Source organism: Babylonia areolata, chromosome 20, assembly GCF_041734735.1.
Source record: "Babylonia areolata isolate BAREFJ2019XMU chromosome 20, ASM4173473v1, whole genome shotgun sequence".
NCBI classification, from domain to species: domain Eukaryota; kingdom Metazoa; phylum Mollusca; class Gastropoda; order Neogastropoda; family Buccinidae; genus Babylonia; species Babylonia areolata.
Window position 1 is genome coordinate 47,841,333 of NC_134895.1, and position 18,368 is coordinate 47,859,700.

Genomic DNA, 18,368 nt, shown 5'->3' on the forward strand with positions numbered 1-18,368 from the left:
TCCTTTGGTCATCAGTTGGGTGTCATCTGCAAACTGTGCAATTTTATGATCTGTATTATTAATATTAATACCTTTAATCAGTTTATTTTCTCTTATCATTATGCCAAGGATTTCAACACATAGAAGAAATAAGTAGGGTGAAATGGGATCACCTTGACGACATCCTCTCTCTACTGGAAACCAAGAAGACGCCGTTCCGTTTACTACTACTGCTGATTTAATATTTTGATAAAAGGTACTTATCCATCTACAGAAGACTGGACCAAATCCAAATGCTTTTAACACTTTCATCATGAAAGTGAAGTCAACAGTATCAAACGCTTTTTCAAAATCTATACAAATCAATAAACCAGGCAACTGCTTTGAATTTAAATAATGAATCATATCATATATTAATCTAATATTGTCACCAATAAATCTGTTAGACATAAATCCTGTTTGGTCATCACTAATTAAAGAGGACAGCACAGACTTAACTCTATTTGCTAAGCAAGAAGATCCAATTTTATAAACAACATTTAATAAAGATATCGGTCTCCAGTTCTTAATAAATTCTCTTGGTTTGTCACCCTTTGGTATACAAATTATTATGCCTTCTTTCTGTGTTTGTGACAGTTCACCTTTCTTCAAACCTTCATTTAGTGACCTGACAATTAAGTATCCAAGATCCTTCCAAAAGAATTTAAAAAATTCGGCAGAAAAGCCGTCAGTACCTGGACTCTTATTGTTCTGCATGCGTTTAAGTGCCTGGGTAGCTTCTTCATAAGTAATTTCACCCTCAAGGTTTTCTATTTCTATATTACTAAGTTTAGGCATTTCCTTAACAATATCTGCTATTTCACATGTTTGAATAAGTCTCTTTTTATATAAATGTTTATAGAAATCGTGAACCTCCTTTAATATTACATTATGTTCATGGATTTCTTCTCCTTTGTCTGTAACTAGTTTCTTCATACTCTTATTTACAAAGTGCCTTTTTTCAAGATTACAAAAGTATTTTGATACTTTTTCTCCTTCTGCTATCCATCTGGCCCTTGAACGCATGAGTACTCCTTCCATCTTCTTTTTTCTAATATCTACAAGCTTTAACTTATTCTCTTCTATTCTATCATTTTCTTGACATGTTCTGACATTCCTGCTTTCTAAGTTCTGTATTTCTATTTCTAACTGTTGTTCTTCCTCCTCTGTTTTACGTTTTTTCATTGTGGCATATGAGATTGTTTTTGATCTAATCTTCATTAATAGAACATCTAACAATAATTGGTCTGATATTACACACTGTATTTCGGACATTAGAATGTTTCTTAATTCTTCATAATTGTATAATGGAACTGCATATTCTCTAATAACTTGTTTGATTTCTTCTTTAATTTCATTTACATAATCTATATCTTTCAGTAAAGAATTGTTGAATTTCCAAAAAGATTTTCGTTTAATTTTTTCACCAAATGAAAGTTTAAGAACTATCATTGAATGGTCTGTCCTATAGCCATATTGGATGTCTGCTTCATGCACATACTGTATCAAACATTCAGATATAAGGAAGAAGTCCAAACGGCTCTGTTGAAAAGGGGATGGTCTACGCCATGTAAAACGTGTACTATCAGGGTTTAAATCTCGCCAAACATCATACATATCTAAGTTTGTCATAATATCTTCTACTTTGTCTCTAGCTTTAGGGTTATTTATGTGTTTATAATTAGAATAATCTTTATGTGGGTCAAGAACTAGATTCCAGTCACCTCCAATAATCAGGTTTGGGTATCCAAACTGTGTAATATTTTTTTCCAGTTCATCATAAAATTCTGGGGAATCTTTGTTTGGGCCATAAATGTTTACAATTAAGAAATCCTTTTCTACTGTTGTAAAGGAAATAATTATGCAGTTTCCATTAGGATCCTTGTACACCTTTTTAATTTTAAATTCAAAATTGTTATTGAACATAACAGCAACACCTCTGGATTGTGAATTATGAGATGCAAAGTGACAAGTGTAACCCCATTCAGATCTAACATACGATTCAATATTTGGGTCGAAATGTGTATCTTGAAGGAGATAAATGGAGTGTTTCTTTTGTCTAAGAAAGTGAAAAACATCTCTCCTCTTTTTAACGTTACCCAGTCCTTGACAGTTCATGGAAACAATGCTTATATTTTCCATTTTATTTTATTATTATTGTGGCTATTATATCAAGTAATTAATGGCTTATACTATATTTTCTAGTGGAGTCTAAAGGGCATCCACTCATTCTATTTGCATGGTACATAGTACAACTGAGCAAAGGCTTTCAAATAAAGAAAAATACACTCCTTTATAAGTACCCATCACTGAGTGACAATCATTTATATCATCCATGACGGGACAAATTAAAATAAAAACAAAGTACATCAAGAGAAAAGCACACATTTAGACAAACAGGTAAGTCTTGGTCAAGTGAGTGGGCTCCTGCGGCGAGGCGACGTGCATCACTGGAGAAAAAAACAAAACAAACAAACAACAACAAAAAAAAAAACCCAAAAAAACAACCTGTGTTTGTGTCCTGTTTGTGTTAACAATAACGTGTGCGCAGTTGGGAGCATGTTACACGCACATGCTCATGATGCATGCATGTGGGGGGGAGCCTATTTTTGTGTCATGTTTGTATTAACATAGCGTGTGCATAAGTGGGAGTATGTCGCACGCACGTGCTCATGATGCATGCATGTGGGAAAAACAATTTAAAAAAAAAAATAAAAAAAATAAAAAATAAATAAATAAATAAAAAACCAACCTGTGTTTGTGTCTTGTTTGTGTTAACATAACGTGTGCGCAGTTGGGAGCATGTTACACGCACATGCTCATGATGCATGCATGTGGGGGGGAGCCTATTTTTGTGTCATGTTTGTATTAACATAGCGTGTGCATCAGTGGGAGTATGTCGCACGCACGATACAACATTATTTTGCTATGACTAAAAAGAGACCATAACACTGACTTCACTGGAGGAGACAACACAGAAAAGATACGCATCATAATTTTGCCATGTGTCAAAAGACACCAACAGCACTGACTTCAATGGAAGAGACAACACAGAATAGATACGCATCATAATTTTGCCATGTGTCAGAAGACACCAACAGCATTGACTTCAATGGAAGAGACAACACAGAATAGATACGCATCATAATTTTGCCATGTGTCAAAAGACACCAACAGCACTGACTTCAATGGAAGAGACAACACAGAATAGATACGCAACATAATTTTGCCATGTGTCAGAAGACACCACCAGCACTGACCTTAGGTGTGACCAGGTTGACCAACAGCTTCATGTGCTGGACGTTGGAGCGGTCGATGGACAGCTGCACGACGACTCGATCAAACACATGAAACACGACGTCCCCCACTGTCTGAGTGTTCTCCTGAAAACATCAAACACATGTCTGAGTGTTCTCCTGAAAACATCAAACACATGAAGCACATGAGCGTTCTCCTGAAAACATCAAACACATGTCTAAGTGTTCTCCTGAAAACATCAAACACATGAAGCACATGAGCGTTCTCCTGAAAACATCAATGACAAACACATGAAACATGACTTCCCCCGTTGTCTGAGTGTTCTCCTGAAAACATCAAACACATGTCTGAGTGTTCTGAAAACATCAAAAACTTACACATGAAACACATGAATGTTCTCTTGAAAATACCAAACACATGTCTGAGTGTTCTCCTGAAAACATCAAACACATGAAACACAATGTCTGAGTGTTCTCCTGAAGACATCAACTGCATGAAACACGACGCCCCCCGCTGTCTGAGTGTTCTCCTGAAAACATCAAACACATGTCTGAGTGTTCTCCTGAAAACATCAAACACATGGCGGTCTGAGTGTTCTCCTGAAAACATCAAACACATGAAACACGACGCCCCCCGCTGTCTGAGTGTTCTCCTGAAAACATCAAACACATGTCTGAGTGTTCTCCTGAAAACATCAAACACATGGCGGTCTGAGTGTTCTCCTGAAAACATCAAACACATGGCGGTCTGAGTGTTCTCCTGAAAACATCAAACACATCAAACACATGGCAGTCTGAGTGTTCTCCTGAAAACATCAAACACATGGCGGTCTGAGTGTTCTCCTGAAAACATCAAACACATCAAACACATGGCAGTCTGAGTGTTCTCCTGAAAACATCAAACACATGGCGGTCTGAGTGTTCTCCTGAAAACATCAAACACATGGCGGTCTGAGTGTTCTCCTGAAAACATCAAACACATCAAACACATGGCGGTCTGAGTGTTCTCCTGAAAACATCAAACACATGGCGGTCTGAGTGTTCTCCTGAAAACACAGTCGAGCATGGTGAATGACTTGATGGGTGTGGTGGCCAAATGGTTAGAGCGCTGGATTCTTGCCTCAGTTTCCCTGAGTTTGATCCCCTGTTTCGACGCAACTGGTGGGTTAAGGGTGGAGACTTTTCCGATCTCCAAGATCAACATGTGAGGACCTGCTTGTGCCTGAGCCCTCTTTCATGCATATACGCATGCACAACATCAAATACACACATTAAAGATCGTGTAATTCACATCAGCATTTGATGGGTTATGGAAACAATAACATACACACATACACAACATGCACATCCCTGAAAACGAACTATGGCTGCCTACATGGTGGGGTAAAAACAGTCACACACGTAAAAGCACACTCTTACATATGTGTGAACATGGGAGTTGCATCCCACAAACGAAGAAGAACTGCATACTTGACATTAAAATTTTCATAAACTTAGCTAGCTTGAGCAAACGGATTCTCTTAACCCATTCAACCCTGGGGAAGCTTACAGCCTCAGCAAGCTTCCCAACCATACTGATGTGAAAAAAACACAGAAAAAGTACTGATATTAATCGTTTTTTACTTCAAAATGACGTGTGGATACAGCCAGAAATACAAGTTGTACAAGTTACTTCCCTATGCCTGCTATTTATGCGAATGTCGGAACGTGGAAACTGTTCTGATGAAACGATTTCTGGACCCTGGCAATGCTTGGACACAGGGTTGAATGAGTTAAGTCATCTGTCAAACCACAGCTCATGAGCTCTTTTGCAAAGCCAGATTTGTTGATTTGTGTGTACACTGGCTTTCTACACGATGCTGCTTCACGCATGCCTACCCCAAAATTTGCTTTTCAGTAACAACACGCATTAGAATTAGTGCAAAGCAGTCCACGTTCAAAATGTTGGTGCTTACCGGCATGTGCATTGGTCTTGCTGAATTTACTTCATCAGTGACAGAAATCGAGCAGACTTTCACAAAATGGCTACGGTACTGTTCGGACAATTTCGGCTTTTCACAAAATGGTTTCAGTAATATTCAGCAGCATTTCAGTAAGTCTTAACTCACTCAGTACGGCCAGCCCTCTCTTCTCCTCTACACAGACCCCTTGGATGTCCAGTGGGTGTCTCAATGACCCAACCTTTAGCTTCTGTCGTCAGAATTGTGGTATTCTTTGTCAACATTCACCTCTTCAGTATAAGAGCCTTCCGCTTGCAATATTTTGAGGTGGTAATTGGGGTGAAACGCTGTTAACGTCGTCTCTTTCGCCGTTCGTATGGAGAGAGTTAAGGAAGTCTTCAGCAATGGTCGGAAAGCCATCTAAGAGTACACTTGTACCCACTAGATACTTTGGACAAAAAATGTTGTGGTCGGATTTTTTAAAATTTTCTGGGACATGCAGCTAATATCCATATTTCCAGGACACCTGTCCATTCTATCAATTTTCCAGGACAAATACATAATGGTAGGAATGTCTGCTGCTTCACCACCCACCTCCTCATCGTAGGTGAAGAGACTGGCGCTCCCCTTGTCAGGAGCATTCAGGAAGAGCGTTCCCTCCAACCCGTACTTTGGTATAAGGATCTGCAGGGCGTTCTTCCTGACGAACAGCACATAACCCTCCTCGTCCTGAACCCGCTTCTTGAAGAACAGCTGTCACAAGGAAGACGGCAAACAGACAAAGTTAACACATGCATCAGTTTCAGTTTCTCAAGGAGGTGCCAATGTGTTTGGACAAATCCATATATGTTACACCACATCTGCTGGGCAGATGCCTGACCAGCAGCATAACCCGATGTGCTCAGTCAAGCCTTGAGTGTTTGCACATATACTTGTGTACTTATAAGAGTGGATTTCTTCAACAAAATTTTGCCTGTACTTATAAAAGTGGGTTTCTTCGACAAAATTTTGCCTGTACTTATAAGAGTGGGTTTCTTCGACAACATTTTGCCTGTAATTATAAGAGCAGATTTCTTTGACAAAATTCTGCCTGTACTTATAAGAGTGGATTTCTTCGACAAAATTTTGCCTGTACTTATAAGAGTGGATTTCTTTGACAAAATTTTGCCAGAGGACAACACCTTTCTTGCCATGGGTTCTTTTTCAGTGCATCAAGTGTGTGTTGCAAACCGAAACTCGGATAATCGTCTCATCCAAATGACCAGATGTTCAGCTGGACCTTCTGGTCAAACTTTGGAGAAAGCGGGATTCAAACTAAAACCCTCATGGACTCTGTAGTGCCAGATGAGCATCTTAAACATTCTGCCACCTTCCTCTTAACATACATCATCAAAGGATCCTCAAAAACATACATACAGAAATTCACGTAAAAAGACATGAATACCAAACACTTTGGTGTATCAGCATGTGCCATCTTGTGAGAAGGACATTTAACAAAACCGAATAAAAAACAAAACAACAGATGTTCTGAAAAATCAATAAGATGACAGTAAAATTAACAATCCTCACTGGCATCAGGCACTGTTTTCAATACAATGGCTGGAGAGAAAGAGGGAGCCCAGCCGGTGAAGTGTTCTCACCTGTGTGTGAAGGTTGACTGAGGCTCGTCCAGCGTACTGAGCCATCTTGTGACGGTAGTTCAGGTTGTTGCACACCATCTGTACACAACGATCAAGTATTCAAACACAGCGCTGAATCTTGTGCACAGACAGATCAAAAGCACACACGACACACGACAATATCTACATTTCTTGCCCTGTGTTCTTTCCACACAATTTCGTTCCGAAGACGGAAAAATAGAAAATTTGTATAAATAACATTGTGATATATACTCTACATTTCTTCCCCTGTTGAGAGACATAAAGAAGGCCAATCAAATAGTGGAGAAGAAGAAATGTCAGATATACATCACAATTAACCAATTTACAACTTTTTCCGTCTTATAAACCGAAAAGTTCAGGGAAAGAAATATCAATATTGCCCTCACACACCAGTCATGTACAGGCATGCACATCTCTGATTAACTGGGAAGGTAGACAAAATTTATAAATAAATTCATGTAAATGGGACGATAAATAAAGTGTAAACCTGGAAGAGGGTGGGGAGGTGGGTGTTGGGGTGGCTGGTTTGGAAAGCAGGTTTTAAACCCACACTTGAAAGAGGTGAGTGCAGAGGTTTGAAGTAGTCAAAGAGGGAGCTCATTCCAAGTGCAAGTTCCAGAGACAGATTGGCAGCCGACTGTGGAGTGTTTGAATCTGTGAACAATGGGTGCAAAAGCTGAGTGGCTAAAGCACTGGACTTTCAATCTAAGGGTCCCGGGTTTGAATCTTGTTAATGGCACCAGGTGGGTAAAGGGTGGAGATTTTTCCAATCTCCCAGGTCAACATATCTGCAGACCTGCTTGTGCCTGAACCCCCTTCATGTGCATGTGCAGGTAGAAGATCAAATATGCACGTTAAAGATCCTGTAATCCATATCAGCATTCAGTGCACATTAAATATCGTGTAATTCACGTCAGCATTTGATGGGTTACAGAAACGAGAACATACCCAGCATGTACACCCCTGAAAACGGAGTTAGGCTGCCTACACTGCGGGGTTAAAAACGGTCACACACGTAAAAGCCCACTCATGTACATACGAATGAACGTGGGAATTGCAGCCCACTAACGAAGAAGAAGAAGAAGAGAATCTATGAACACAGAAACAGAGTGGGTCTGAGGCAGACTGAAGAGAGCAAGGTGGGGTTTAGAGGTGAAAGCAGTCACAGACACAGGAAGGGGCAATTTTGTTTAAACATCCATAACATAGAGTGCTGATCTTGTCCTCCATTCTGTGTGAGACAGGGAGCCAGTGGAGAGACCTCAAGAGGAGTGACATGCTCAGATCTTTTCTTTCTGAGGATGAGTCACACAGCAGAATTTTGCTTTCGCTGAAGAGAGTGAATGGATTAAGCAGGCAAACCAGACAAGAGTGAGTTACAATAATCAAAACATGGGAAACGCAAGAACAATTCAACTTAACAAAGACATGTATGTGTGCATGTGCATGTGTAACACAGTGGAACAATTTATCTGATCAACGATGTACATGTACACAGCAGAAAGATATATGTCTGATACATGCGTAACAGACACAGATACTGACACAAGAAATGCCTGGATACACATACAGTCATACATGTACTCACAAAATAAGAATATTTATCGAAGCAGATACTGTTCATTGACCTGCTTATTTTTATTTATTACTATCATCATCATTATTATTATTATTATTATTATCTTTTTTTTTCCTCCTTTTCTCAAGGCCTGACTAAGCGCATTGGGTTACGCTGCAGGTCAGGCATTTGCTTGGCAGATGTGGTGTAGCGTATATGGATTTGTCCGAACGCAGTGACGCCCCCTTGAGCTACTGATACTGATACTGACCTGCAGTGGTTAAAGAATAAGCACATAAAAAAAGTGCATGTCTGCTCATTATATAACACACACTCCACACACACAACACACACACACACACAACACACAACACACAACACACAACACACAACACACACACTGGCTGACCTGTGTTTTGTGTTTGTCCATCAGTTCAGGGTAGGAGACGTCAGCGTTTATTGCTGCAGCCAGAAGCCTGTGTACGATGATGTCAGAGTACCTGTTGGTGGTGCAAAAAGAGCTTGAAATCAGTCTCATTTTCAGACTAAACAAAATTACTTATTTACAAACAAAACTCCTTACTTATTAACAAAAATCCATACTTACAACCCAAATCCCTTACTTACAAACAAAATCCCTTACTTACAAATTCCTACTTGCATACAAAAAAACAAAATTCCTTACTTACAAACAAAACTCCTTTCTTACAAATGTGACTGAACAAAATTCCTTACTTTTTCCACACCTTTTCCACACCCGACTTAAAAATTTCCATACCAAAGTTTATTTACCTATTATTGCTACTATTTTTAAACATGCGCATATTCATATCCTTTGAGCCACCAAGGGGTGTGTGTGTGGGGATGTGTGTGTGTGAGTTTGGGTGTGGGTGTGTATGTGTGTGTGGGGGGGGTGTGGGTGGGGGTGGGGGTGAGGGTGGTAGGGGTGTGTGTGTGCATGCGGTGCGTGTGTGTGTGCATCTTGTGTGGAGTGGGTGTAGGTTTATGAGTTGGAGTGGAAGGATTTGTGTGTGCAGGTGTATTGCGTGTTTTTTTCCAGTATGCATTCATCGTTGTGTTTTTCATCGCAAACGCCCAGAGCTTTTGTATTGTTCAATTGGGTGTACCAAATGTCCTTTTGTCATCAATATTATTATTGATTAAAAAAAAAAAAAATTCATATGGTACACCGCTGATCCGCTGATGAAAGAGATTGGTGGATATCCTGGAGTAGTTGTTCAATTTTCACCACTTTTTGTTTTCGCTGACTGCTTGTTTTTGTTTTTTTTCTGAATGCATTAACCCTTTCACCGCCAGTCAATTTAGAGTACAAAATTCCCTTGTGGTATAAACACAGAAAAGACAGTGGCTAAGAATAGCTGGGGATTCTCCCTGCAATGTATAGAAAATGTGGCCTATCCTACCAGGTTCATGGATAACAGACCAATAAATGGTCACCTTTCAGGAACATGGGTCCTCTACTATGCCTGTGCATAAATGCGAGCTTGGCAGTGAAAGGGTTAAACTTATTCTTCAGTGGTAGTGGTCAAGGGTTTTATCAAAATTTTTCATACTCTGAAGGGCAAATCCTAATTTTCCTACAACTTTTTCCAGCTCTGGAAAAGGTTCTCTCATTTTTCCAAGACTTTTTCCACACTTCCATGACTATTTCCACGTACCCTGCAATGTATAGAAAATATGGCCTATCCTACCACCGAACACTAAGAGCTGCAGGTTCTTGGATAACAGACCAATAAATGGTCACCTTTCAGGAACATGGGTCCTCTACTATGCCTGTGCATAAATGCGAGCTTGGCAGTGAAAGGGTTAAACTTATTCTTCAATGGTACTGGTCAAGGGTTTTATCAAAATTTTTCATACTCTGAAGGGCAAAACCTAATTTTCCTACAACTTTTTCCAGCTCTGGAAAAGGTTCTCTCATTTTTCCAAGACTTTTTCCACACTTCCATGACTATTTCCACGTACAAACGCTGAATCAACAGTCACTACTGTGGTCCTTCTTTCTGTCGTTTTGTTCTTCTGTATCTCTGGCAGTTTTCTGCTCCTTTTGTTGTTACTTTACATATCTTATCTACTTATTAACGTAACTGGGTGTACATTTGTGTGTGTGTGTGTGTGTGTGTGTGTGTGTGTGTGTGTGTGTGTGTGTGTGTGTGTGTGTGTGTGTGTGTGTTTGTAGTTGTGTGTTTGTGTGTGTGTGTGTGTGTGTGTGTGAGTGCACGCACGCGCGCGCGCGCGTGTGTGGTGTGGTGGCGCTGAGTGGTGTGTTGCTCACGATGACTGAGCCTTATTTTCTCAGTGCACATAAAAAAAAATGTAAGTGTTTGTTTAATCATATGAAGAAGGAAAAAATGGAACCAAGAAATGGAACAGAAAATAAACCAAAGAACAGAAAGAAAACCAAAACAAAACGAAAAACAAACAAAAACAACAGCGAAGAAACAGATACCGGACAAGTGCATGCTACACACCAGACCTCAGTTAATCGTCTCATCCAAACAACACAGACACGCAGTTTGATTTTCCACTCAAACTTGAAAAGAAAGGGTGAAACCGGGATCAGAACCCAAGACTCTCATGGACACTGTACTGGCAAGGTAAGCCCCTTAACCACACGTAGCCAGAGACCGGCAAGGTAAGCCCCTTAACCACACGCAGCCAGAGACCGGCAAGGTAAGCCCCTTAACCACACGTAGCCAGAGACCGGCAAGGTAAGCCCCTTAACCACACGTAGCCAGAGACCAGCAAGGTAAGCCCCTCAATAACCACACGTTGCGAGAGACCGTCAAGGTAAGCCCCTAAACCACACATAGCGACAGACTGGCAAGGTAATCCCCTCAATAACCACATGTAGCGAGAGACCGGCAAGGTAAGCCCCTTAATGACCACAAGAAGCGAGAGATCAGCAAGGTAAGCCCCTTAATAACCACACGTAGCGAGAGATCAGCAAGGTAAGCCCCTTAATAACCACGCGTAGTGAGAAATCAGCAAGGTAAGCCCCTTGATAATCACATGTAGCGAGAGATCAGCAAGGTAAGCCCCTTAATAACCACACAAGACCAGCAAGGTTAGCCCATTAACCACACGAAGCGAGAGACAGCCACCCACCTTCTGATGGGGGAGGTGTAGTGGGTGTAGATGGGGGCGGCCAGCCCGTAGTGGGCGAACTCCTCCTCAGGCAGCATGCCGCTGCAGAAGTAGAACGGCCTGCATCATGCAGCGCGTGGTCATGATGCGCAGCATCGTGTTGGAAGAACGGGTTCTCCGGAACACCGCCGCGTCCAGGCTCTCCGACAGCTCCTTGCCCGATGACACGTTGACCTGCAGACCCTGTGGTGACACAACAGTGTTCATGATGCTGGTTCTCTTTCTCTTTCTCTCTCCATTTGTGTATGAAACAATTGTGTATGGTCTGTCTATGGGGGATTTCTGGTTAAAAGAAAAGTGTGGTGTTCTGCCCTAACATGTACTTTATTCCATACCAGAACCAGTTTCTGATGATTAGTCTGCTGATTAAGTAGGTGGGATTTTTTTTTTTTTTAAGTCATTTTCCCCTCTGCTATCCTCAGTGTTTGTAAATTGTTAACATTATTAATTTGCCGAATGTATTCTGGTCTTTGTACTATATAATCTTTGAATAAAAAAAATAAATAAATAAAAATGAAATAAAAAAAATTGAAAAACAAAAACTGTGTCATTTAATCAAACATTTTTGTATAGCAAGGCTGCAGATAGTGTCCTTAGAATGTCTTGAATGTTCTGTGTTATGAAATAAACATATGTGTATCCTTAAAAAAAACACACACAAAAAAACAAAACAAAACAACCCCCCCCCAAAAAAAACCCAATATTCATGCTGATGTGGTAAAAACTGTTTGCCCAACAGACGTGCTGATCTACAGACCCAGGGGGAGGGTGTGTGTGTGTGACACAACACTATTCATGCTGATAGAGCTGTTAAAGAATCATGAGGTGGTTCATGAAGTATTGGGACTTTCAATCGGAGTGTCCTGGGTTCAATTTCCTACTCACACATGCACACACTTGAACACACACACACACACACACACACACACTCAAAACACATTCTCTCTCTCTCTCACACACACACACACACACACACACACACACACACACACAGAGCACCCACCACCCAGCCACCCACTTCTCAGGACGGACAAACCTTGGACTTGGCGGCCTTGATGAGGGGTTCAAAGTTGGAGGGTGGGGGGCGCGGGTGGGCGGCGCAGACAGGCGCAGTGGGGGAACTCGTCCTTGATCTTCTGGGCCACAGTGATGTTGGCCAGCAACATGAACACCTCCACCATCGAGTTGGTGTCCCTGTTCACACCACACTGACACACGTCAACTTCAATCATGTCCCTGTTCACACAATGCTGAAACATATCAACTTCAATCATGTCTGTTCACACCACGCTGACTCACGTCAACTTCAATCATGTCCCTGTTCACACCGTACTGACACACATCAACTTCAATCATGTCCCTGTTCACACCACACTGACACACGTCAACTTCAATCATGTCCCTGTTCACACAATGCTGAAACATATCAACTTCAATCATGTCTGTTCACACCACAATGACACACGTCAACTTCAATCATGTCCCTGTTCACACCGTACTGACACACATCAACTTCAATCATGTCCCTGTTCACACCACACTGACACATGTCAACTTCAATCATGTCCCTGTTCACACCACACTGACACACGTCAACTTCAATCATGTCCCTGTTCACACAATGCTGACACATGTCAACTTCAATCATGTCCCTGTTCACACAACGCTGACACATGTCAACTTCAATCATGTCCTGTTCACACAACACTGACACAGGTCAACTTCAATCATGTCCTGTTCACACCACGCTGACACACGTCAACTTCAATCATGTCCCTGTTCACACCACACTGATACATGTCAACTTCAATCATGTCCCTGCCGTTCACACCGTACTAACACACACGTCAACTTCAATCATGTCCCTGCCGTTCACACCGTACTACACACGTCAACTACAATCATGTCCCTGTTCACACCACACTGTCACACGTCAACTTCAATCATGTCCCTGTTCACACCACACTGACACAGGTCAACTTCAATCATGGTCCTGTTCACACCACACTGACACACGTCAACTTCAATCATGTGCCTGTTCACACAACACTGACACACGTCAACTTCAATCATGTGCCTGTTCACACCACACTGACACACGTCACTTCATCATGTGCCTGTTCACACCACACTGACACACGTCAACTTCAATCATGTCCCTGTTCACACAATGCTGACACATGTCAACTTCAATCATGTCCCTGTTTCACACAACGCTGACACATGTCAACTACAATCATGTCCTGTTCACACAATGCTGACACATGTCAACTTCAATCATGTCCCTGTTCACACAACACTGACACATGTCAACTTCAATCATGTCCCTGTTCACACAACACTGACACAGGTCAACTTCAATCAGGTCCCTGTTCACACCACGCTGACACACATCAACTTCGATCACAATCACTGTTCACACCACACTGACACACATCAGCTTCAATCATGTCTCTGTTCACACCACACTGACACACGTCAACTTCAATCATGTCCCTGTTCACACTGTACTGACACACATCAACTTCAATCTCGTCCCTGTTCACACAATGCTGACACATGTCAACTTCAACTGTATATTGGCAGCAACATGGACTCCTCCACCATCCAGTTAGTGTCCCTGTTCACACACGGAAGCAAACCCCTGTCAGGTGTTTGTAAGAACAATCAGGAAATTTGGTAGGAACATGTTGATATAATAAGACTGTTTGCCCAACAAGACATGTTGATCTGCAGACTGCAGCTGATCTGCCAATGACACAGGCATAACATCAGAATATAACACTGATATGAATCCTATGACACAGGCATAACATCAGAACATAACACTGATATGAATCCTATGACACAGGCATAACATCAGAACATAATACCGATATGAATCCTACCTCAGTTCCTTAACCTGCACGTCAATGGGGTCATGCGTCTCGCTGTCAACGTGGAATCGAACTTCAGTGGAGGCCAAACTCAAGGCACTGGAAAAAAACAAAAACAAAACAAAAACCAGTGACTTATAATTATTTGTATTTGTATTTCTTTTTATCACAACAGATTTCTCTGCGTGAAATTCGGGGCTGCTCTCCCCATACTACAGCGCCACCCAATTTTTTGGTATTTTTTCCTGCGTGCAGTTTTATTTGTTTTTTCCTATCGAAGTGGATTTTTCTACAGAATTTTGCCAGGAACAACCCTTTTGTTGCTGTGGGTTCTTTTACGTGCGCTAAGTGCATGCTGCACACAGGACCTCGGTTTATCGTCTCATCCGAATGACTAGCGTCCAGACCACCACTCAAGGTCTAGTGGAGGGGGGAGAAAATATCGGCGGCTGAGCTGTGATTCAAACCAGTGTGCTCAGATTCTCTCTCGCTTCCTAGGCAGACACGTTACCTCTAGGGCCATCACTCCACTTATGTGCTTTCATCTTTTAGAAGTACATGACTGAGAGAATTTCCAGACCCAGCCAGCCCTTACCAGAGATCACTGAGATACATTATTAAATGATAAGATCTCGGAAACATAATGAAGGGACATAATCACATGCCTCCCCCCCGCCCCCCCACAAAAAAACAAGAAAAAGACCCCAAAAAATCCAAAAACAAAAACAACCCAACCAATGAATAAGCAAAGAGTGAAATCAGTTCGCTTCAATCGATAACAAACTAACAAGATTTTAAAAATGAATAAATCTGCAAATTGCTTGATAACCACTAGCCTGTAGTCTACTCTAAAGTGAAGTAATAAACTGAATGTCTGAAAAAACAACTGTGCATTGTGAAACAGGATTCACTAATCAGTCTTATTTCACCATGCATAGCTGTTTTTTAGACTTTCTCCATCTGTCAGTTTTATTGACTGAACTGTTTGCAACAATCAACATGACAAAAACCCACGTTCGTCATCCTATTCATTCCAACAGAAACCTCTCAAACCACTGCACAAAGTCAACGACTGAAACTTACCCAGCATCAATCCTGCGTTTCTTGAGAATCTTGGCCAGTTTGTTGAGGTTCCTCAAACTGACGGTGAGGGAATCGTTCAGGTTGGGGTCATCGATCTTCATCTGTGCTTCGGCATAGGTCAGAGAGGCCTGCATACAGGAAAATAATACAAATGATGAGGCAACTGCACACTTCTTCGTTCGTGGGCTGCAACTCCCACATTCACTTGTATGCATTCGAGTGGGCTTCTACGCGCATGACCGTTTTTACCCTGCCATGTAGGCAGCCATACTCCATTTTTTGTGGGTGTGCATGCTGGGTATTTTCTTGTTTTCATAACCCACCGAACGCTGACATGGATTACAGCATCTTTAACGTGCATACTTGATCATCTGCTTACGAATACACACGAAGGGGTTTAGGCACTAAAGCAGGTCTGCACATATGTTTACCTGGAGATCAGAAAAATCTCCACCCTTTGCCCACCAGGCGCCTTTACCAAGATTAACTGCAGACTGAAACTCAAAGCTTGACGAAAATTTACTTTCTGCTTTCACGGTGTCACTCTAACACATGGAAAATAACAAACAAAACTTATCAGACTTACTGAAATTCATCATGTCTTAAAAAATGAAATAAAACAGAAAATCAGACTTATTGAAATTCACAGTGACTATGAAAATTAAAATGATCAGACTTATTGAAATTCATCGGGACTATAACCCTTAGCTTTTACAACAGTAAGACCTCTAAGGCCCAGCGCTTACTCAAGAGCCTGGTAATGAACACCCACCTTGGAGAAAATAATGCTTTTCATGAACTGCGGCTCACCCACCAGCTCTGCTTCATCGGTCATTTCCCACAGCACAGAGAAGGCAAACCTGCACACAGGGGAACCTGACATGGGAACCTGACAGGGGAACCTGACGGGAACCTGACGTGGGAACCTGACATGGGAACCTGACAGGGGAACATGGGAACCTGACAGGGGAACCTGACATGGAAACCTGACGGGAACCTGACATGGGAACCTGACATGCATGTGTGCGACAGTCATGGATGGAAGCACTCTGATTTGTCTTCAAACAAGATTCAGCACTATATGAATATACTTATTAATATGATCATTAGTAGTTAGTAGTAATAGTTGTAATAGCAGCAGTAACAGTAGCAGCAACAGCAGTAGTTGTAGCAACAGCAGCAGCAGTAGTCGTAGTAGCATCAGCAGCAGCAGTGGTAGTAGTGGCAGCAGCAGCAGCAGTGGTAGTAGTGGCAGCAGCAGAAGTAGCAGCAGTAGCAGTAGCAGTAGTAGCAGTAGTAGTAAAATATCAGTGACACCTGGTGGAATCATGTCTCACCTGTCCACGTTGCTGCGAAGGGAACACAAATTGGAGCTGAGCAGTTCTGGAACCATGTCAATGCGCTGAAAGGAAACGAAACAAAACATATGGCATTTTATCATACTGTTGACACAAAACTCACTGATCTTCCTTCTTCTTCTTCTTCTGTGTTCACTCGTATGCACATGAGTGGGCTTTTACGTGTATGACCGTTTTTACCCCGCCATGTAGGCAGCCATACTCTGTTTTCGGGGGTGTGCATGCTGGGATTGTTCTTGTTTCCATAACCCACTGAACGCTGACATGGATTACAGGATCTTAAACGTGCATATTTGATGTTCTGCTTGCATATACACACGAAGGGGGTTCAGGCACTAGCAGGTCTGCACATATGTTGACCTGGGAGATCGGAAAAATCTCCACCCTTTACCCACCATGCGCCGTCACCATGATTCGAACCCGGGACCCTCAGACTGACAGTCCAACGCTTTAACCACTCGGCTATTGTGCCCGTCAACTCATTGATCAATCATCTTCAGTCATTCAATTTCAATTCGGACCTGATGCAAATAAACAAAAAGATGAAGATGCCATTCAGATCTCATACTTGTTATCAACAGAATGACAAAGGCAACAAGCTGACAAGCTTAATGTCAACAGTAACACAATGGCAAGCTTAATGACGATGGCAAAACCTTGACAAGCTTATTTACAATTGCAACAGACTGACAATGACAATGGCAAAACCTTGACAAGCTTATTGACAACTGCAACAGACTGACAATGACAATGGAAAAACGTTGACAGGCTTATTGACAATTGCAACACATTGACAATGACGATGGCAAAACCTTGACAAGCTTATTGACAATTGCAACACATTGACAATGACAATGGCAAAACGTTGACAAGCTTATTGACAATTGCAACACATTGACAATGACAAAACGTTGACAAGCTTATTGACAATTGCAACAGACTGACAATGACAATGGCAAAACCTTGACAAGCTTATTGACAATTGCAACAGACTGACAATGACAATGGCAAAACCTTGACAAGCTTATTGACAATTGCAACACACTGACAATGACAATGGCAATATGTTGACAAGCTTAATGACAATTGCAGCACATTGACAATGACAATGGCAACAGGTTGACAAAGACAATGGCAACAAGTTGACAAGGAAAGCTACACACTGGAATCAACAGAGAGGACAGCATACATGGTGGAGTCTCAACAAACTGACTGTGATTCGCCTAACTTGATACACATTACAGCCTTCAGAGCACAACATTACTGTCTGCATATGAAGGCTTCAAAAGTGATGAACAATTGACAAAAACCAGATAGAAACAACTACAAAAGAAAATCAATAAAATAAAACAGAGAAATAACAACAGCAACAATGAAAATACCACCAATCTACAACAGGGGGGTGGGGGGGGGGGTGACTTTTCGTTTTGCTTTTTTTTTCTTTCTTTA

General features: G+C 41.5%; 1 protein-coding gene across 1 annotated transcript in view; it reads right to left on the minus strand.

The window, feature by feature from the left end:
- LOC143294677 (exosome complex exonuclease RRP44-like) overlaps window positions 1–18,368 on the minus strand; it is a 40,688-nt gene that overhangs the window by 4,580 nt on the left and 17,740 nt on the right. The window contains 12 exon segments of the mRNA XM_076606067.1: window positions 3,279–3,401; window positions 5,810–5,968; window positions 6,856–6,933; window positions 8,844–8,934; window positions 11,564–11,655; window positions 11,657–11,785; window positions 12,639–12,695; window positions 12,697–12,796; window positions 14,491–14,577; window positions 15,562–15,689; window positions 16,334–16,421; window positions 16,899–16,963. Coding sequence (XP_076462182.1) covers window positions 3,279–3,401; window positions 5,810–5,968; window positions 6,856–6,933; window positions 8,844–8,934; window positions 11,564–11,655; window positions 11,657–11,785; window positions 12,639–12,695; window positions 12,697–12,796; window positions 14,491–14,577; window positions 15,562–15,689; window positions 16,334–16,421; window positions 16,899–16,963 — 1,197 coding nt within the window.